This window comes from Ornithodoros turicata, chromosome 1 (genome assembly GCF_037126465.1).
Source record: "Ornithodoros turicata isolate Travis chromosome 1, ASM3712646v1, whole genome shotgun sequence".
In the NCBI taxonomy this organism is placed as follows: Eukaryota; Metazoa; Arthropoda; class Arachnida; order Ixodida; family Argasidae; genus Ornithodoros; species Ornithodoros turicata.
The window spans coordinates 67864170-67886840 of record NC_088201.1 but is presented as its reverse complement, the minus strand read 5'-3'; the positions used below and the strand labels follow the sequence as shown (position 1 = coordinate 67886840).

Sequence of the window (22671 nt, the reverse complement as noted above, 5' to 3'; positions counted from 1 at the left end):
CATAGCGTACATGCATTGAACATTGGTGTCCTAAACCTTACCTGCGATAAGACGCAGCAGCTCGCCTTTCACTGCGTCTTCTTTAGCTCCAGAATGCAGTATAATGAAAGCCCTGGGGGCCTCACCAAAATCCTTATGTGGAATACCAGCCACTGCTGCCTCTTTGACAGCCCTGTGCTGAAGAAGCAGGTCTTCCAACTCTGCTGGTGCTACTTGTTGGTCCATGCACTTAATGAGTTCCTTGATGCGATCGACAATGTAAAAGGTACCGTGTTCGTCGTAGTAACCAACGTCACCTGCACATATCACTTACAGTATAGAGGAATCCAATGATGTTACCTATACCCATGTGGGGACAGGAGAGGAGAGACGAATCTTATCCGCGGCATTCCGCGGCGTTCGCGAAAGCTCGCGACTCGCGAGACCGATGTTCTCTTGGCTAATGAGGTGACATGCCCAAACCACGCCTCCTTATTTTTCGTCTGCTGGTTTTCGCCGGTGTTGCGGCAGTTTTTTGCGCATTACTTTGATTCCTCGGCACTTGTGCCATTAAGACAATTATAAAGTTAAACCTAATGAGCTGCAGAAGCGTCGAAATGAGGGGAAATGCGCGCTCACTACTTGAAAGATTCACAGAAGACACTAAAATGAGAGCGGATCGAGGAAGTATCCCGAAGAGTGTCGTCAACCTCGGGACATAGCAGCAAGCTCTCTGTAGCGAGGACACGAAAAACATGCCCTCTCCAGACGTCCGCCGACGTCACCACTCGCGCCGTGATGACGCGTGTGGCGTCGCCAAGTGGGAACTGGGCATTAGAATTATTTGACGACTGGCGACAGGCGACTGCTGGTGGCCAGCCGCGACTGAGCAAAGTTCTATGGGCCAAACTCGTCTAACTTATCATTTAGTGTACAACATAAAACACTTTTACTGCAACAGCGCAACGACACAAGCTATGTAGCATACGCTTCAGCACGTTGTTAGTAGTTAAACGAAATGTTTTGAGTTTTTGCAGAATTATAAAAACTTGTACCGCTGTCATGAGAATGCGAAGATTTCCACTGGCTACAGATGTGTTACATTGTCACATGAGCACAGAAAGTCAAGGAACTTGAGACACAGGCTTTGCGAGAAAATCTGAATGCGCTTCATTGCTGTTGCGTTGCGCATGTGAAGACAGTGAACATGGCAATGCAGAGTTGAGGGATTGGGCGGGGGTATAGAGTTAAAATACGCGGAGAAATCAAAGATGGAGGGGTTGGACGCAACCACGAGAACCTGCTACTCCGCATTCATTTGCTGGGTCTGCAGGCAGTACAGTGCTGGATAAAGTTTACGGAACACGCGAGCGGCGTATTTTCTCTCGGCAGAAACACCCTAGCGGCGAGCGGAAGCGGCCGAGTTCACTCGTTCAGAGGGATGGAAGAGTGCGCTTGTGGCGACGCACTTTGGTAGTAGTGGTAACTTTGCTTTTGAAATAGTTTCGCTTTCGCTCTACTGCACCGGGCGCGAGTTGCTATCGCGGGAAGGAAGTCTCCGCTATCGTAGAAATAACAGGGCGCTGAGATAAATTGAGACGACAACGGGCTTCAGTGGCCTAGCTTCTTTCGTCTCTTTTTTATTCGACAAAAACAGAAAAGAAGAGCGTGTATACTTGAGCACAAACAAAAAGAGATAGGGGGATACGATGCTCTTTCAATACGTTGTAGCCCCCCCCCCCCTTTCGCAGCAATAATGGAGGCCATGTGCACAGACAGGGATGCGTATAGCCGACGGACAAGGTCCCCGTCTTCACGTAATAGGGACCACTCTGCTTCTATAAATTCCCAGAGCGCACCTTTGCTCCTTGTAGGTGTCCGTCTCTTGCTCATTCTGTTCTTCAGGATTCCCTGGACATTTTCTGTAATGTTCGGTAAGTCCGGGCTCTGCGCTGGCCATGTCCGCTGTATTACGCCGAGGTCGTCGAGAAGGCGTTGGGCAGTTTTGCTTCGATAGGCGGAGCTGCTATCGTACTGGAAATGGTAGCGCCCATATGGGAACGGCCCGTCCTGAGCATAGGGGAGCAGCGCCCTATCGATGACCTCTGCGTAATATCATTCTTTGAAAACAAAGAGTGCTATCCCACTTTCTCTTTTTATTTGTGCCCAAGGATACACGCTTTTTCTTCTGTTTTTGTCGAATAAGAAAATAGATGGAAAAAGCTAACCCACTGCAGCCCGTTGTCGTCTCAATTTATATTAGGGCCCCGTTATCTCTACGATAGCGGAGACTCCCTTCCCGCGATAGCAACTCGCGCTTGGTGCAGTATAGCGAAAACGAAACCATTTCAAAACAAAGTTATCACTACTACCACGGTGGGTCGGCACAAGTGCACTCTTCCATCCCTCTGAACGACTGAACTCTCCCGCTTCCGCTCGCCGCTAGGGTGTCTCTGTCCAGAGAAAGTACGCCGCTCGCGCGTTCCGTAAACTTTTGTCCAGCACTGTACACACAGAAACACGCGCACCGCTGGGATACTGGGATAGTCACAGTCAAAGAGACAGTCACAGGGTGACATGTAGGGAACGTCGAGAGGCAGTCAAAGTCGAGAAACGCAGCCCGTGTCCGTCAGAAATCGTATCAGAGCGTCTATCGCAAAGCGTTGGGATGCTGGATTGTTCCAGGGCCCTAGAAGAACTTGCAGATTTAATGGGCGCGTGGTAATCTTACGCAAAGCCGACCGTAAAGAAGATCTCGGTCGTTCATATGCAACAGAGCGTAGGACGATGTGATCAGCGTCCGCTGGTGTGCCACAGGTGGAACAATGCGGGGATCAACATTTCCTCATCCTGCACATCCTGATTGACGTGTGAGCAACATTCAGACGAAGTCGATACATTAAGGACGCATGCAGTCTACTTAAGCTACGAGGGATACAAAAATCCACATGCCCCCAAGTACACTCTTAAAAATGAACTTCACCGCATAGCACGCTCCTACCGAATCATCATCTCGAATGATATCGTTATCTGCCCTGATTTGTTGAGAACGGGAGGCGTACGGCTTTTCTGTGACAATTATGAACCGCATAAGTCACACAAAAGGCGATATCATTCGAGATGATGGTTGGATAGGAGCGTGCTATGCGGTGACGCTCATTTTTAAGAGTGTAGTCGCGTATATCGCTGCCACAGACTGGCGGTACCTCAACGACTCATCCGCAGCAAATTCTCGCAGGGTGGGCAGCAAGAGCTGCAGAATCTGCTGCCTCTTTGCGTGCGATGCCGCAATGTCTAGGAACAGATGATATCATGTCCACCCAACACTATACACGACGATGAATGGTTCTCGCAGTTTGCAGAAGCACATAGTTTGGAGACCGCAGCCCAAGCCCTGAAATACTTTCAAGTTCAGCCTTTGAGTGGGGAAAAAAATCCACCTCTGCGGAGGGCAAGATGTTCGAGAGCCTTGACAATGTCGTGTATCTCCGCCGCTGTGGACGATGTACGATGAAAGCTGACACTGACGTATCTATGCTGGGGGACGTAGAAGGCTGACGATGCACTGAGAGCAGTGGCATACCCGTCTCTGAATAACGTCTTAGGCGAAGTGCGAACAGCATCAAGGCACCGTAGAGTTAATCGTCGTACCACTGCAGTACTTTCGGATAATATTTTGCTTAGGCATGCCGAAATAGGAAGCTAGATCCAAAACTGCTCCATCATACTGCACGAGGAAAACCAGCTCGGAGATGGTACAAGGCAACCACTCACCACACAATGTCAGACCACAGGGGTGTGCGAGGAAGTATCCAGGAAAGGTAGTACTCATTGTTGAGACGCACATGACGAAAATGTACACGGAGGATTTCGACGGTATTAAGGAGATATTGAGACGCTTTAACTCATGAGCTTCAGCAATAACCGCGCTAGTCTATGTCGTATGTCGTATGCGTCGTATGTCGTTCTCAGGATGTCTAAACAGATCCTGAGAACATATGCTGCGCGCTATGATGTTCGTCAACTCTGCTTCACTTGTCTTGCTGACTCCATGGAGTACGGGAAGGCTGTACCTTAGTGACCCTATAATATAAGGGAGTTGTGAACACCGTAGATCACACGTTCCAGTTCACGTGCACATTTGAACTCCTTTGAAAGTATAGCTGGAGAGGGTAACTATAGCATAGATAACATTATGTCCAGGGCACCTTTCGTAAAAAAGAAACAAACTGAGCGACGTCTAAGCCCACACTCTAAAAACAGAGCTTCACCTCATAGCACGCTCTGCGCCAACCATTGCCGCGAATGATAGGATTATCACTTCCGATACGAGGAGAGAGGGGTGCATACGCCTTTTTGTGTCGATATGATAATTGACACAAAAAGGCGTACTACGCCCTCCTCTCTCTTCAAATCAGAAGTCATAACCCTATCGTTCGTGGCCATGGTTGGCGGAGAGCGTGCTATGTGGTGAAGCTGTGTTTTTAGAGTGCAGGGCTAAGTGCCACGTATTTCCCGTTGTTGTTGACGGACAAATACACTCTTAAAAACGAACTTCACCACATAGCACTCTCCCAGCCAACCATCATCCCGAATGACAACGTTCTCGCCCCTGATTTGTTGAAAACGGGAGGAGGAGCCTATTTTGTGCCGTGCATAATGGCACAAAATAGGCTCCTCCTCCCGTTTTCAGCAAATCAGGGGCGAGAATGTTGTCATTCGGGATGATGGTTGGCTAGGAGCGTGCTATGTGGTGAAGTTCATTTCTAAGAGTGTAGCGGCCCAGTAATCTTGCGTAGTCTTCTGCGGTGTCGATAGCCAGCAAGTGTCTGAAGACGAGTCGTTGACCTCTTTGTGTCAGTAGCTTGGGCTTCTCCGGTGAGCACGACGAGCAGGACTGTCAGGACGACATCAAAGAAAGAAAGAAAACAACAACAGGAGAACAAGCAGAAACAAGCAAGCAAACATGAAGGAGCCGCTTATAGATGTGGCTTAGCCACATTCTTTGTTCTGTAGTTCCGCGCTGCCGAAGTCGCCAGGCGGAGGTCCATGTAGTTGTCGCATGGCTACATACTTTATACCTAGGCTTCCGACTTTTCGGATTTCTCCGATAAACTCTCTCGGGTGTTTTTTTTTTTTTTTGCAAAAAATCGGATTTATCGGATGAACCCCGATTTTTCCAACGCCCACGTGGTGGAGTTGCGGTTTTTCCCGTTTCCTTCTTCCTCTGTCCCCCTCTTCCACGCCTACTTTTTGACTTCAAACTGATGTAAAAAAAAAAAAAAAAAAGAAACCCGGGTCACATGTGGTAGCTTTCTTCAGGGTCGCTGGACACCCAAAAGGAGCATAGTATACACATACTTGTCCCATCTGTTCTATGCATCCTCGACCCTAGTGACCGTACTTGACCCCGGGCACTGGGTTAGTTTGGAACAGAACAGTTTTGTGTTCGTCACAACTGCTACCCATTTTGAGCCTGGGCCCCATTATCCTCCTATCCTTCTGCTATCCTAGCACTGATTACGTCCGAGCAGCTGACGGGAAGGACGATGACTGTGTTTCTACTTGATCGGCAAGGTCAGAATGTTACCTGTTGCCTCCGTTCACATTCAGTCACCGTACTACACGGGGGAGCTTGAGGCAGGACGCATGGAGGATTCTTTATTTGATGTTCTTGGGAATGTGCACGGCGTGCGACGCGTTGATGAACAAGACCCAAACTGGGAAACAGAACCCAACAATGGAGAAGACACTGGTTCAAAGGGGCAAGACGTTTCAGAATTAGAAGGGAATACACCGAGTGTGGGAGATGGCAAGCCAGAAGTCCGTCATAAGATACTTGCGGTAACTACGCGACAACAGTCCAGAAAGCAGAGGGAAGATTTCCGGCAGTTGAGAAGTCGACTCCTAAGCGGGGGCATAGTGACCGAAGAATTCGGTAAATAGCAAAAGGACGATCCGACTTTGCAAAAGTTTTTTGCTTCCATCGGAAAACAATTCCAAAACAAGAACCGGCGTCAGGACAGCTACCTATTTTTTGAGGAAAACGATTTGCTTCACCGGAAGTACAAATCGTTTAGTGGGGTGACAACAATTCAGCTAATTGTACCTCGAAAATTCAGGCTTACGGTCTTGGAGTTGGCACACAATAGAATGATGGCCGGACATCAAGGGGCAAAGCGTACGGTCGAGAGAATTATGACAGAATTTTCTGGCCAGGACTACAGTCAGACGTGAAAAAGTTTGTCCTGACGTGCGTCATTTGCCAGAGAACCAGTGACAAGGGCAGGACGCGAACTTTGCCACTAGGGAAAATGCCTATCATCGACATTCCCTCCAAAAGAGTGGCCATTGATATCGTCGGACCGATAAAACCACCATCCGAAGAGGGCAATCGCTACATACTTACTCTCGTCAACTATGCAACCAGATTTCGGGAAGCCGTTGCCTTGCCAAGCATTGAAACCGAAAGAGTAGCCGAAGCTCTACTGAACATCTTTTCCCGGGTCGGGTTGCCAGATGAAATACTCAGCGACAGAGGGTCCAACTTCACTTCGGACCTGATGAGGGAGATCAGTCGGCTGCTATCGGTTCGACAGCTTACCACAACGCCATATCACCCGATGGCCAATGAACTGGTAGAGAAGTTCAATGGAACACTGAAGAAGATGCTGAAGCGAATGTGCCGTGAGTGCCCACGGGACTGGGACCGCTATTTGTCACCCCTTTTATTTGCATACAGGAAGGTGCGGTGCCACAGGCAAGCCTGGGATTTTCCCTATTGGAGCTTTTGTACGGCCGAAAGATCAAGGGGCCGTTGGCGATTTTGAAACAGCTGTGGGGTGGAGGCTGGAGCACAGATTGATGAAGAGGTGAAGACGACGAATCAGCACGTATTGGATCTGCGTAACAAGCTCGAAGAAACGTGTCAAATCGCCCACGAGGAGCTGGAGAACGCATCGCAGCGATACAAGAAGTATTATGACACGAGAAGCAGAGACCGACAGCTCCAGGTTAGAGACGAAGCCCTACTGTTACTTCCGACGGGGGGAAATAAATTATTGATGCAGTGGAAAGGGCCTTTCAAAATAATGGAAAAGAAAGGAGAAGCTGACTATGTTATCGACCTCGGACACAAAAGGAAGCTGTTTCATGCAAACATACTGAAGAAATATGAACAAAGAGAACCAGCGACACAAGTAAACGCACTGTTGGCGTCAGTGGCTGCGAGGGTGGATGCGAAGACCACGTGGATGTCGACGTGGAAGTTCCTAATACGTTAGGAGAAACGAGAGAAGGTTGCCGAGATGTAATCGTCGGTGAGGAGTTAATCACCCAGCAGAGAAGTGACGTGCGAAACCTGACGGCGGCGTATCAAGAAATATTTTCCGACTTGCCCGGCTCCACTAATTTGGTGGAATGCAACTTACAGACGGCAAATGACTCTCCGGTGCACGTGAAACTATATCCCCTTCCATTCCCGTAGGAGGTGAGGTTGAGAGGGAGTTGGAGGGAATGCTTCAGCTGGTATTGTTGAAAAGTCCAACTCTCCCTACCATTCTCTCCTTCTGATCGTAAAGATATCCGACGGATCAAACAGGGTGTGCATTGATTGCCGAAGACTCAACGACACCCTCGGTGCAGACGCAGAGCCCATTCCCAGGTCGGATTTCCTAATTGCAGAGGTTGGCTCTCGCGTATATTTAATTAAACTCGACCTTGCCAAGGGATATTGGCAGATTTCTCTCAATCAGGAATAAAAACCAAAAACCGCATTTTCGACACCAAGTGGCCTGTATCAGTTCAGGTACATCCCGTTCGGCTTGAAGACAGCGTCAGGCGGTATTTGCAAAACTCATGCGAGAAGTGCTGCAGGGAATCCCCAATGTATAACATTACTACGATGATGTACTCATCGCGACTGATACGTGGTAAGAACACGTTCAGACCCTGAACGACGTTTTCAGGAAGATAAGGGAAGCAGGGCTAACGGTACGACCCAAAAAGTGCGAAATTGGGTTCACTGAGTTGTCATTCTTGGGACACAAGATTGGTCACTGGAAACAAAGCCCCATCTCAGCTACATTGGAAAAAATCAAGAATGCACTGAGCCCGAAGACGAACACACAGGTCCGGTCGTTTTTAGGACTGACTGGCTACTATCGAGAATTCATCCCTAACTATTCGTCGATTGCTGCGCCACTGTCAGACCTGACCAAGAAACGAGAGAAAACCCACGTAAAATGGGGAGAAGAGTAAGAACGGTCGTTCTGTACGCTCAAAGCGCCTCTTGCTGAGGTACCAATTTTGCAGTTGCCCGATTTCACGAAGCCGTTCATTCTTCGAGCAGACGGCTCTGACACAGGCTTAGGAGGAGTTCTACTTCAACGGGGTTCCGATGATCTTCACCCAGTAGGGTATGCCAGTAGAAAGCTATTAGACCGAAAGCGAGCGTACTCAACCATTGAGAAAGAGTGCCTCGCTATTGTCTGGGCAATCAGACATTTCCACATATTTCTGTATGGGACCCAGTTTGTTATTCAAACGGATCATCAGCCGCTTAGATACCTTGACAGTGCGAAGTACACGAATACTCGAGTGCTCCGTTGGACACTAGCTGTGCAAGAGTATCATTTCAAAGTGGAGGGCACCAAGGGCAAAGATGTAGTCGGCACCGACACTAAAGCCACTGGATTCATGATGTTGATGTGCAGGAGTTATGCATGGCGTGTTAACTGTAATCTGTTTACATACCCACGTAACGTTTTTATTATAATTCATTGTAAGCTACTTATTCGTAGCATTCCTCAGTGCCAATCGTAGGCATGTGCCTATAGTGGAATAAGTAAAGCGTGCGCTGTATGCACAGCCGATCGAAATGGTACTCCATTTTCTTGTTCAAGTTGTGCTCATGTGTTCGTTATGTTCGGTTTTTGACGTCCCAAGTTGTTCAATCGAACGCTTGTGTTATTATACCGTCGGAATCTCGTCTATTGTAATGTTTGAAATGTTAACCCGTCAGCATTCTTGAAAAGGGGGCAGTGTCACAAATCCGTGATTCCGGCGCATTTCGGGAACTTTTTCGAACATGGATTATGTAGCCAAAAGTACGGTGGCCGAGAGCTGCATTTTTCTTTTACATCGTGTACATCATTTGTCTAGACGTCAAAATGGCATTTTTCTTGCGAAAAACAGTTAGTGTTTATGTCTGGGGACCGAATATTGGGAAGGGCAGCGAACCCCTGGCGTGTGGTCGCGGGTGTGAAGTGACACTACCGTGTGTGTTTGGAATTCCTGCGTCCCGGGACTTGAGAAAAGGTACAGAACAAGCCAAACAAACAGTGGACCAGACCAGGAACGAGACCAAGAAACGCCAGTCGTGGTTTGGAAACAAGCGTGTGCGGCAGCGTCAGTCCTCGAGGGGAGACGTCGGCGAGTTCCTTTGTTTGGGTGCGTCGTGCAAGAAACAGCAGAGACCATCAGACCGACAAGAACCCCCGCCGCGCGACCCGACTCATCCTAGCACCATTCTGACAACGGACATTCGGACTTTCTGTGCAAAATAGCTAAGACTTTGAAATTCGCTGTCACCGGTTGAAACTGTGTTAAGGCCATTTCCACATGGATAATGCTTTCTTAATGAGTATTGCACCTTGTATTATTTGGTTATAATTAATCTCTGTGTTGGAACATTCAAACCGGTTGTTTCTTTTTAATTTTGCAAGATTGTAGTAAAACGTTGTGTTGGAGTGTTATCGTTGTACCCTGAGTCACTCCTTTGACGATTACACCATCGTGCTCTAACGAGTGCTGATCGCCCTGGGTCGAACTAAGTATTGTGGAGGGAATAGTGGGTTGGCTAGAGTGTTGATTTGTCCGTCAGTAACCACCGACTGTAGGTCGGCGAGTGCACAAGTCTCTCAGTCTTCGGGACCGAGCGGTTAACGGAGTAACGTGGTGCACGACCACATCGCAATCTGCATCCTGACCGATTTTGGGAATCATCTCAGAACGGAAAATTCATTCCTTTTCGACAATATATCACAGTCTAGGTGTCTCGGTATCAACTTGCCATATGGCGCACGTTTGCAAGAATAAATGAATGAAGAAACAGGTACCAGTCTTGAGAAACCCTTCCGAGTCATACATGCCAGCAGTGGCTTCCGGCTTGTTGAAGTATCCTGGAACACAACCTGGACTCTTGACACGCAGTTCACCCTGCTCGTGGGGCCCCAACTTCATGCCGCTCACAACATCCACTACCTACATACCAAGGCAACAGGTGACTTCGCTTCTAAATTGTACATCTTATAGATTTGACACATGTATAGTCTGAAGGTGAAAGCCCTAAGGAAAGTCACCACACTGTTTGACTTTGCACTCTTGCCGAAATGACTAACCACGTGCACCCTAAAAGCAGAACTTCACCATCACAACACGCTGTTGCGACTCGCCATACCACGAGTTTCTTTTCCCACGTTCCAAGTTCCTAATCTTTGGGGAAAAGGAAGCTAACGGCGGGATAAACCATCGATTCTTCTCGCCAGCCAGCGGAACATGTGAGACGTGTCCCCAGGGACGAAGAAGACCTGACGAGAGGACTTTGTAGACAATGCTTAACGAAGCATGGGGGGGGGGGGGGGGGTCGAAAAAAAAAAAAAGGCCTGGAGGTGCAGAAATTATCGTTACAAGCCCAGGCATACATATTTGCACAAAGAAAGAGTACGAGTGCCGCGTGCAACCCCCCCAGTGCGCAATCGAGCCTTCACTCTTAAAAATGAACTCCACCGCATAGCACGCTCCTTGCCAACCACAATCTCGAATGATATCGTTGTGTGCCCTGATTTGTCAAAAACGGGAGGCGTACGCCTTTTTTGTGACAATTATGAACAGCATAAGTGTCACAGAAAAGGCGTACGCCTCCCGTTTTCTACAAATCAGGGCAGATAATGATATCACTCGAGATGATGGTTGACTAAGAGCGTGCTATGTGGTGAAGTTCATTTTTAAGAGTGTTCAATCCCGCGGGTCAGCAAAGGTGCTTCCCTCGGATGCCAGTTGGCGACGTCATGTCTTCCACCCAAGAGTGAGCACCTTCTTTTCTTTCTTTCTATTTTCTTTCAGTTCAGTCGACGGTGGTGGTGGTGCTGGTGAAAGGGCTTGCCGTGTTCTGCTCACAGAGGTGGGCAACGTCATGACTGACGCCCTGGGGGAATGTGCGTCCTGGGCCGACTTCTAAGGGAATTGTGCCGACATATGTCTGAAAGCGTCTGAGGAAAGCCCAGGTAAAACCCCAGATAGCACACCCGGCACCGGGATTCGAACCCGGGTACCTCCCAGTCCCGTGACGTGGCCAGCACGCTAACCACTTAGCCGCGGGAGCTGGTGTTCAGTCGACGTGTCGTCTTGCTCCCTTGCCATAGCAGACTATTTCCGGCAGCCAATAAAAGTGCTCGGATGATCTGACGTCACAACACGCCAGAAGGAGCTGGGAGAGAGAAATATGTATTCGAGGTGTCCATCCATGTTCCTTTGAGAGTGACATCAGTTTCCAGAATGCCTGGTTAAAAGAGCGATGCTCCAAGAGCTGTCTGCCCGTATGTCTCTCATCCTCCGTAGACAGCCATGTAATCAACGTGCTATGTTACTGAATATAGACCCTCGCCTGGTTTCCTCCAACACCCCACCACTCGGGTCCGAGATCGCTGCAACGCTCATGGTCAGTCACGGCACAGAATGCCAGCGTTGGCACTTCTGATTTGGGAAGAGAGCGCAGGTGCACGCCCTTTTATCTCGGGTTTTTAAGTTATGGATCTATACCACCAGCTCGCTTGCTACCTCTAAATCCTCTCTTTTAACAAATCGGCAGGGAGGACGATACCGTTCTGAATTCTGGTTGTCTATGTGAGTGTTGAACGGTGAAGTTCTGTTTTTAGGGTGTGACTGTACGCAGAACAGAATAAGTGGAGCACACCTTGATTTCAGTCATGGGAGCAGGCTTTCCCACGTTACTGTACTCGCATCTTCCCCGGGGAGTTGCCGTCAACGCGCCCGACACTTCCGTCATACCGTACACTGCAATAAAAAGTGTAGTCATTGACCTTTTAGTGCAGACCATACGGATGGAGCGATGTCTTGTCACGACTTGCTACGAACAGCGATTCTTCGTGGTTACTCTAAAAACAAAAGGTAGTACAACCGTGTCCCTAAAACATCCATTTGGGCTTGTTGGTACATTTCCTTGACGATAAAAGCGCTAAAGACGAACACAGACAACACAACATAGAGCACTCTATGTTGTGTGTGTCTGTATTGGTCTCTTTTAGCGCTTTTATCGTCAAAGCCGTCTCCCGCAGATAAAAGAGATGGTTATCATGCACTTATCGAAACAAAAGCGAGTTTTAGTAAACTGGACGATGTTCACTGCGATGGTAGTGCATACAACGCCCACACATCTGAAAACGGATGGAGGTGGTGGTGAAAGCAGTACTTCACCACATAACACGGCGAAGGCCAGACACTGCAAAGAATCACACCATTATTTATTCCTGATTTGTGGAAAGCACGTAGCGCATGTCTTTATATGACAATTAACGTAACTGCACAAGTATAGCAAAGAGGCGTGTCTCCCTCGTTCAAAGTGATGTCATTGAACGATGTCATTCGGAAACATTCGGAGAGAAGGATGTTATTCGGGATGAACATTGTCCTATCCCCATTCGCTGAAATTGGAAGGCGTATGCCTTTTTGTGACGCCTTTCATGTATGTTACACTCTTAAACCAGAACTTCGCCGCATAGTACGCTGAAGGACAACCACTGCATTGAATCGTACCTTGATTTGTGGAAAGCGCGGGGCGCACGCATTTCTGTGACATTTAACACAACTGCATAAGTGTCACAAAAAGGCGTCACCGTTTGCGACGGGAGAGAACTCCGGAGAAGAGAAAAGAGAAATCAGGTGAGAGAACAATGTCATTCGGGATGATGGTTGGCTAGGAGCCTTCTGTAGGCGGAAGTTCTGTTTTAAGAGTGCAGTGTCACACAAAAGGCATACGTCCCGCTCTCTCCTCAAATCAGCAGTGATAACCGTATCAGGGGTACGGAGGAGAGCGAGGTTTAGGGAAGGAGGTACGGTCAGCCTGCTTTGAACTGGCAGCACCGGGAAAAAGGAAGCGCGAAAGAGGGAGGAGAAAGATGATGGTGGTACAGGAGAGGGAGAGGGGTGCACAGTTCCCTCTTGCTCAGGGATTTTGGTAGTCCCGCAGAACTGGCAAACACGGAAAATATGCGGGAACAGTTCAGTAGCCTTCGTTGGGATGTTTCCCGTACGCGTATTTCAAAACCCTGACCGATATCGACCCTCGACGGCGGCGGCAGCACAGAAAACCCAGTGCGTTGCTGTACGGACGCAAATTCTCAAACGCCATGGCGGCACCCGTAAGCACGGTAACCGCCAGGACGATTGGCGGAATTAACCCATCTCATCATTGTACGGAGTGGTTGGTGTTGAACATTTTAGACTGTGAAATTATGTGTAGAGATGTAGTTCCTACACATTAGTCTTGACCAATACTACGGCGCGCCATATGGCACAAGCCAATGAGTTGTGTCAGCTAGAGTCACTGAATAGCTTCGCTCAGTGACTCTACTCAGTGAGTCACTGAAGGCTATTCAGTGACTCTACTGTCAGCAACGTCCTGGAGTGAAGCCACTGATTGAGTAGCTCCCCAGGACATATCCGGCCCTCCGGGAGATTCCAACATCGGCGACCAGGACTTATGTAGAGGAACAACATCTCCTCTGCATATGTTTTAGTGTGTACCAAAATGATACGACAGAGGAAGCTGTCAAAGCCATCCTGAGCAATGTGATATCAGCCGCTTCCAATGAATAACGCGATTGTATTATTGTGTTTCCATGAGCGCACACTTGCGATCTACGAAAATTAGTTTTTAGTCTGCACTCTAAAAACAGAACTTCACCACGCTGTGCGCCATGCATTACCGCGAACGATAGGGCTATCGCTTCTGATTCGAAAGGAGGGGGCCGTACCCACTTTGTGACAATTTGGATATATGATAATTGCACCAAATAGGCGTACGCGCCATCTCTCTTCGAATCACAAGCGATATTAACTCTATCATTCGTGACAATGGTTGGCACACAGCGTGCTATGCAGCAAAAAGCTCTGTTTTTTTTAAGTTCCGTGTTAGCGCCGCGAAGCATCTGTGGCTATGAGCGGCGTACAGACGTGGACAGAGGGAGAGAGGACAGCAGGAAGGAGTGGGGGACAGGGGGGTTAGTATGCGTCCTGGGCCGACTTCACGGGGAACTGTGCCGATATTCGTCTGGAAAGTCTTCGGAAAACTCAGGGAAAACCTCAGACAACACAGCCGGTGACAGGATTCGAACCCGTGTCACCTCCCAGTCTCGGCGTGGAACGCGATCATCTTAACCACTATGCCACGGGAGCTGGCAGCTCTGTTTTTATATCGTATAGAGAAACGCAATGATACACGTCACTTGTAGCTGTGGGAGGGGCTCACTGCCCGCGCTACAGTCTAACGACAAAACCTCACCAGATAAAACGCTCAAGGCCAATCAGCATTCAGAATAATATCGCTCTGTCTATAGATTTGCTGAGGACGAGGGCCGTCCATACATTTTATAACACTTTGCGTCATTGTACAGTGTTACAGAAACGTTTTCAACGCTTAGACAACAGAACGTCATTCATCATCATTCTGAACTCTGATTGAACGCAACGTTTACGTTATGCGGTGAAGTTCTGTTTGTGGAGTGAACCTTGGTCCTGCGCACTCCTAAAACAGAATTTCAGAAGTTCTTTGGGAAGACACACAAAAAGTTCCATTTACGCAGCTATCCTTGCCACCTTGATGGACGCATTGGAATTGGGTGTATTGTAGCCATAGAGGTTATAAAGGGAGGCTTTTTTCAAGTCTTGTTTCCCGACAGTACGAGGTGACGGTTCTTGACCTAGTTAACTAGTTAACTCACAATTCTGTGTGGTGGATAGCATAAATAGATCAAGGAATGCCTTGGGCATCTCTTTGAAGTGCTAAAACGTTCCTCTGAGCTCAAAAGTGAAAACAGACATTTTGTAGCAGCCTGTAAAGGCCATGAGGCCTTCAGGCGTAGAGGGAGAACTTACCATTGTACTAATGGAGAATGTCTGTCTGGGGAGGCAAGGGGGGGATTTATTCGCAGAAAAAATAAAAGGAAGGAGGCAAGGTATTACAGCAGTAACCATGGGTGTAGCTATAATTCGGTAAGCATACAACCTTTCTGACTTACATTGATTATTGTAACCGTAACTAGTGTCTTTTCCAAAACTGTGCTTATGTAGTGCTACATGTATCAAAACCTAACTTAAGTGTGACTCGCTCATCGCTTCATGACTTACCGGTTCTGTAGGTTTTCAACTTGAAACGTTCAATGACGTTGCGTGCCACAACAGAAGGAGTGGGAGTGCCACCGATGAGCACAGTCTTCAGAGTGCGTGTTTCGTATTTGTCCAGCAGCGGGCATTGCAGCAGCTTCTGAGCGTAGGTGGGGAATAGCAAGGTTGCCGTTGCCTACATGTCCATTAAAGACCAAATATTGGTTTACGAACCACTTATTGTGCCCTCGCATGCGTTTTATGGCATCGGGAACGATAATGGGTCTATAATCAAGCAGCGGGCAGTATTGATAAAAAAATAATAAAAAAATAAATAATCCGCTTCGGCGCTCCGTTGCTCGTAAATCACTATGTGGGCTGCAGACAGATACCTTGTATTTCTCTAGGGCAGGTAACAGCACTTCAGGGTCATTACTGTTAAGCATGACCATGGTGGCCCCAACACTGAAGAGACATCCCGTCAACCAGGTACCGGAGACGTGCATTAGAGGAGCTGTGGCCAGGAACACGTCGTTTCCGTCCATAAGCTGAAGCCCGTCGTCACTAAAGTAATTACATAAGGACGTTTCACATTAGCAGACGATCGAATAAAGGAGTAGCAGATTCTAGTCTCCAGGGGACCAAGCGGTGATGTATTTTCCGCTGAAGGGGCAAATATTCCTGTATTCCAATCCAATACAGTGCTGGGGGTGGTTTTGCTGACCTGTGCAAAATGTCGTCACTTTGACGTATGGCTCGCTATTTTCACGTTGAAGTCATCTTCGTGCACAGCTGAGGGTTGACGCGCATCGCGAAATAGTGCTTGCTTGTGTATCGTCACGCCTTCCAGTAAGCAATTCGTCTAACGAACCGACGTTGAATGGATAATGATCAGCCTCCCGCAGCCCATAAGGCCCATAAAAGCCAGTTTGGAACGTGTGGAACGCACCCATAAAGCTCCCATCCTTGCAGCATGGTGTTTGCCATTTGTGATCTCTTTTCCTCGTTAAAGGGGCCACGAAGAGATCCCCAAAACCCCTGCAGGCACATGTAATGCCTTCCTAGCCGCTAATCTGCTCACCATGTGGAGTAGGTTTGGTCAGAATAACGGAGATATTAACTAAAAACCACGGCCAGGAAAGGCGACTGCTTCGACGCCACTGCTGTTGGCACTACGGAGAAACTCGGCGTGACGTCAAAAGCAGGGGACCTGGTGTACTTGTTTCTAAATGCCCCCCCCCCCCCCATTTAGAAACAAGTACACTATTATTCATAGTGTAGGGGCGTCCATTAGTTTTCTGGAAGAGAAATGTTTGAAATATGTTCTCTGGAATTATGGAAGTGGACAACGACATTTGCTGACATTATAGCGGAGTAATTAGAAAACCCGTTGTTCGCTATTCTCAAACATGCTCCGCCCTCCGACTTCTCACATTAATGGCGTCGTCGTCATTTTGACGTTTCACGCCGATCTCCAGTTAAATTTGTGATTTTTGTGTTAGTTAGTAGACTACATTCATGAGGAATGTTCTGATACAACATATTATTTTGTACATGTCTTTTATAAGCACTCAGTGACCGACATGGCATTAGTTTATAAGCTGCACTATTCCCGTAAAGACAAGTCACTCCGCAGCAGCGGAGGCGCAATGCACAACTGTGTGGCGGTAAAACTTTGAGGACACTACATTGCTGAGTTCTTCCCTGTTGACCTCGTGGGAGGGACTGCTGGGCGACACAAGACATCATTCGGTGCCGAACCGGCAAATACAGGGTTCTGATAAGTCCGCACGTGTGACGTACTCAGTGACGTTTGCTGGCGCCTTGAAGGAAGGCGAGGGGTGCTATGATTCCTCTCCTTGACCGGCTTTGCAAATAATGAAAACGCTTATTGGGGTACACAAAATCTTGCAGATGTGTAGGGACATGCAGCCCCATTCTTTTGTGTATGTGCGGTTTTTAGGGAAAGTCTGGTCATCAGTTTAATGCCCTTTAAGGCGTCCCCGAATACAATGTACAATGAGATCCATGCAGTATTGTCCCGTTGGTATAGTGTACACTGTGCTACACGAACATCACTCACCCTGACATCACGGCCATGGCGATGTAGTTACGATGCGACAGCATCACACCTTTGGGTAAACCAGTCGTGCCACTAGAGTATATCGTCATGAGGATGTCTTGCGACTGCCTTCTTGGTGCTTTACGGAACGCTGAAGCCGGGGAGGTTCGAAGTTGGGCAAAAGGCAAACAACCATCGTGTTCCCCAAATACCACCACGTTCTGCAAGAAAAGAAATGGCACCGCATGGGCTATACCAACACTGTTTCAAACTGCTTCCCTCGTGCCCTCCCTATGCCTACTGACCTTACGTTAATATCCGCACAGTCTTCTCCCCCTTTTCTCCTCCCAGAAAACAAACAGAATGATAGCGAAAAAAGGAAACAAAGGGAGAATGAAGGAAAAAGCACACGACAAGAGATGCTCTATGTGCTCATAGAGTAGCACTGACTACAATTCGATGATGAGACTTGTCTGACATTGCGCCTGGGGCCTCGCTGAAGGTGTTATTCAGGAGGAGCTGGAGGCGGTTAAAGTATATTGAGAGACACGAGCACGCGGCATAACGTTCGGCTGTCGTCGCAAATGACGCATTATGCGATGTAGGTGGGCAGTCACTTCAATATGAAGTTTTGATATGAGAGGGACGTCGTCGATCTTGTCGTGTGTGGCGAAAAGTCTGTGTAGACCAGAGGCCTCAAACTCAAGAGTCGCGGACCACATCTTGGAGGGCCGCACGAAAAGGAAATGACCGTAATTACCATGAAATACCTTAGAATACAATGAAATAAAAATCTACACAAAAACAAGAGCGGTGCAATTATTGTAGAGCCCTGCGGTGCCCGTACAATCCCTTACTGAAAACCTCCATTTGGCACACCAAGAGAAAGCTGCTTTTCCAGGGCAGGCACTGAAACAAGAAGAAGAAGAAGAAGAAAAAAAAAACGATTCGAGAAAAATACGTGCATTATGACAATGATCAGGAGCACTGAAATTATTTGCTATTTATGCAATGTATTGCTGCTCATATGCTGTCACTGCGGTGCTCTATAGAACAGCGTTTCCCAAACTTCTCGTTGTGTCGGACACCCAAAACAACTGAGAATCCATTCGAGGACCCCCGTTAAGTACGATTCACGTTGACACAAATAAGGGACGTGAAGAAAGAAAAGAAAAAAGAACAAACAAGGCACCGCCATGCAGGAAATGAGAATTATTTCTGCATTCTCTAGTATAGCATGAACGTCTCGCACTCGCACTAACCAAGACGATCTTCGGGCTTCCTTCGATCATCGCCGACCAACACGAACACTCTCGGGGACCCCCGGGACTTCGCGGACCACACTTTGGGAACCATTGCACTAGAAGATCTAGAGCACATTCTTCTTCATTGCCCCTACCAACCTTCCCGAACCGCACTATGTACTCTCGGCCTCTCTGTCAAAATTGCTTGGTCCATGACCAAATCCAGCCCATCAACGCTGTACCCTCAAACCTCTTCTGATCCTTTTGGACATCATGGGACTTCGATCCTTATTGTGAAGGGGCTCATTATTTCATTCCCCACGTCACCACCAGCAGCGGGGATGAGTATCGCCCCCGGCAATACTCTACTCCTGAAACTCTACTCTGAAAAAACTCTGCTACTGAAACTCCCAATTCATCATCTCGAAACGAACTTATTGTTGTTGTATCGTTGTCATTGCTCATAGTTTCAACTTGGTGAAAGAAATAGATAGATAAAAAAGAGCAAGCTGACTTTATTGACACTGGATGACTTCGGGTTTGCTACTTTAGTGTGACTCCTAAAAAAATAATAAAATACAATGGCGCTTCTACATGGCTTCTCCGTCTTCATTTATTTTCTTGTCGTATTTCTCTGTTCCTTTCCAATTTCTCGCAGATGACATTCGTAGAGGCTTCTTCTTCTATAAGCTTGTCAACGTAGTGGGAGAATTAAAATGAGCCCATCTTAATCCTCACATTCGTTACAGTGTTAGTTTACGAACGTACACGCGAATACCACGTTCTGGTGATCGTAAATTATTCAGGGTCGTGAGACACAAGACAACAATAACAACAACAACAATAATAAATGATGACGATGAGACGGGATGTTTCACCGCGGTGGTGCGGTGAGACAGAAGAAGTGCTCACATACGTATGTGCTTCCTATAGCATGGACAAGGGCAGCACTAGGACAAGGGAAAAGAAATTACTAAAAATGTGGTTCATGCCAAATGCTTTATTCAACATTTTGACACGGAGGGCAGAAGGGGCTCCTCCAGGACTTTTCTTTGGGGTGGGGTGGGGGGGTGGGGGTAGCTTGCTACATGCGCTACCTATACCGTCAATTGAAGCAGTATGTGAAGAAACAGATTAGGAGTTTCGCGTTTGTTTTTTGCATGCACATTTGGAACGTAGCCGGCGGTAATATTATAACAGCGATTTAGAGGCAATGGCTAGGTTACGTTATGCTATGTTGGTCGCATAACGTTATCTGACAAACGTTGCACGTATACGTTGTTTCTTTGTATGAAATGTTTCAAGCACATACGTAGCAATTAACGATGAAAGATGAAAGTCCCTGAAAAGGTTAGCCAGCTGTAGGACTCGAACCCACATCTTCTGGATTACCGGTCCAGGGCTCTACCAATTGAGCGAAGCTAACACGCCTTCTCAATGACTTCCACGGTGCGTCATCTGAATGGAAAAACCAGTCACTCTCTCTCACTGATCCTCCTTTCATTCTTACATTTTTGCACGCTTATACACACATCCATACGACAGGGATCGACGCAAGCGGCGCAATGCGTAGAAGTTGTTTTTTTCGCGCGTAATTATTTTTCGCGTTTTTCGCTCATTGCTCCAAAATCGCGAATTTAAGTTCCGGCGTATAACTCTGGCCATATAAGGGCGAAAATCGTGCGGCGCTCGACGCTTTACCGTGACTACCTTGACCGTTTCTACTCCATACAGTGTAGGGAGTTTAAGCAAGCCGCAGAAGACTGTTTTATACCATCAGGCAAGATGTAAAGAAACGAAAATTGATCACGTTTTTGTTACTCCTAGAAATGCATTCCACTGTATGCCTTTCCCCGCCTTCTCATATCCAACTGGTATGATAGTATGGCATCTCAACCGAATTCTTCACTGCCCTGAGTGATAATGAATGATAACTGCTAAAATGAATTGGCTGACTTGCACACGGCCAGTACTATGTCCTCCTGCAGGGTCCCTAAAGGCCATTGTACAGGGCTTTCCCTCCCATGTCTGTCAGGAGAGAAAAGGGATTGACGTAGAACGCCGCCATCCCCAACAGATGTCTTGGTACGTGCCGAAATATGCCAGAGTGCGGATCGCGGCACGATAGGCCAGAGCAAAGCACTCTCGGAAACCTGTGTCGCAAATTTAAGTTCTCGCGAATCACTCCTCGAACCAGCTTTGTTCAAAAACGCGAAAATATTTTCCACACGAAAACAAAAAACAAAAAGAGAAACACTTCTACAGCGTCGAGGCGCAACGTCCCGACAGCCTTTGTACTACTTGGGTTCCTTATGTTGGGTTGTAAAGGGCCCTGCCGCCACAGAATAGCTGCCTTCCGGCCACATGCGTCCCGCGTGCCGGACACTGGTGTAGACACTCACGAACTCGTGGTTGTCTTTATTAGATCACTAACAAAAGCTAACACAAGTGGATCTCAGCCCCACCCTGCTGCAAAGCCTAAGACAAGCGTGTGGGAAACAGAAGACACAAAGAAAAGCGCCAAAAACCCTTTGTGCCAGCCCCAAGACGTAAAAGACGTACTCAACTTGAGCAACACAACGCCGAGCAACAGAATACAAAGCAAAGAGGTATGCAAGACAAAGAGGTTGTAGCTTCACACGACAGCCGCCGAGAAACCCGCCAGCAAATAACCTCATTTGGTGGATCCACGCTGGTTATGCAGATAATCCCCTTCGTAATAGCTGCACTCAAAGCAGTAGTAGCCTCGCTCCCAAATGCACGGGATATCCCAGAAGTCAAGCAAGTTCTCGCACTTGAACCGGAGCTTCTGAGAGTACTCACCGCAACCCATCATGGATAAGCTCTATACTCCACAGCTTTTGCCATCCAATGGAATACAAATCGACTGCAAAACAAGCTCAACGACCTAAGAAACGTCCTACATAGATAGTCCCAGTCCCAGTCCTAGCTATATGCGAAGCTAACATCAAGGGAACTATTCGCCTGGCTAACTATGAAGTGTACCTCTCACACTCTAAATCGTTTTACACCTTAAAGGGTGTAAATCAAAATGTTCATGGCGCACACCTTTTAAGGTGTATTTTAACACCCTCGTGGCAATTGGGGTGTAAAGGGTGTAATGCCGAATAAAACTGTTGGGTTTCTGGCAATATGCTGGTAACTGTGTTTTCACAATTACCAGCATATTGCGTATAATCACATTGAGGTCCATATATGTATGCACATCAAGGTGATTAAATATGTGGGTAAACATGCACAGCCGACATACAGACATGTATGGCGTGGCAGCTGTGCATGGCAATGAAGCATGGCAGCTGTATATAGCTTTTCGTGAAACTGTAGACCTTCTCATGAGCAGGCACCTCCCCCATATGCGTGTTCATTACTTAGAACGCTGCATTTATTCGCTTCTTCAAGGCTTTGCAGTGTTGTACCCACAAATATCTAACCCTTGTAAAATGCATTACGTTGTTCATTATCCGCGACTCATCAGGATGCTTGATCCTTTCCTATCTGTATGGTTGTACGCGTTTCGAAGGGAAACACCAGCATTTTAAAGATGTTGCTAGAAAAAATTTACATTTTAAGGGCATCACCCTTTCATTAGCAAGAAGGCATCAATTTTATCAAATGTATGTGTGGTCGCAGCCCTTCATGAGAAATGCCACATCTACTGATGATTCCAAGGAGATACTACTTCAACATGCCCAAGAAGCAATTCAGAGTTACATTCATGACCGTGATATTCACGCAGAATCTATAGTCTATGTGAAAAGTGCAGTTGATAATGATAACAAATTTGCTGTTGGCTTGCCAAAGAATCTTCCGAGGAGGACTTACCCGTGTTCATTGAGATTGCAGGCATACATGTTATTAACTCTGATACCATTTTTCTCATACAAACATTAACTACAGTTGAGTATGATGAGCACTATCATGTATTTGTTCTGTCTTGCAATGAGGAGCAACGTGTTTTAAGAA

At 47.4% G+C, this 22671-nt stretch overlaps 1 protein-coding gene across 1 annotated transcript in view; it reads right to left on the bottom strand.

The window, feature by feature from the left end:
* The window catches only part of LOC135366151 (luciferin 4-monooxygenase-like), a 33889-nt gene that overhangs the window by 535 nt on the left and 10683 nt on the right, over positions 1-22671 (bottom strand). Inside the window, exons 5-10 of the mRNA XM_064598844.1 lie at positions 17465-17664; positions 15774-15945; positions 15406-15577; positions 11954-12054; positions 10098-10242; positions 42-296 (exon numbers count right to left, since the gene is read on the bottom strand). Of these exons, the coding sequence (XP_064454914.1) occupies positions 42-296; positions 10098-10242; positions 11954-12054; positions 15406-15577; positions 15774-15945; positions 17465-17664 (1045 nt within the window). The remainder of the gene's footprint in view (positions 1-41; positions 297-10097; positions 10243-11953; positions 12055-15405; positions 15578-15773; positions 15946-17464; positions 17665-22671) is intronic.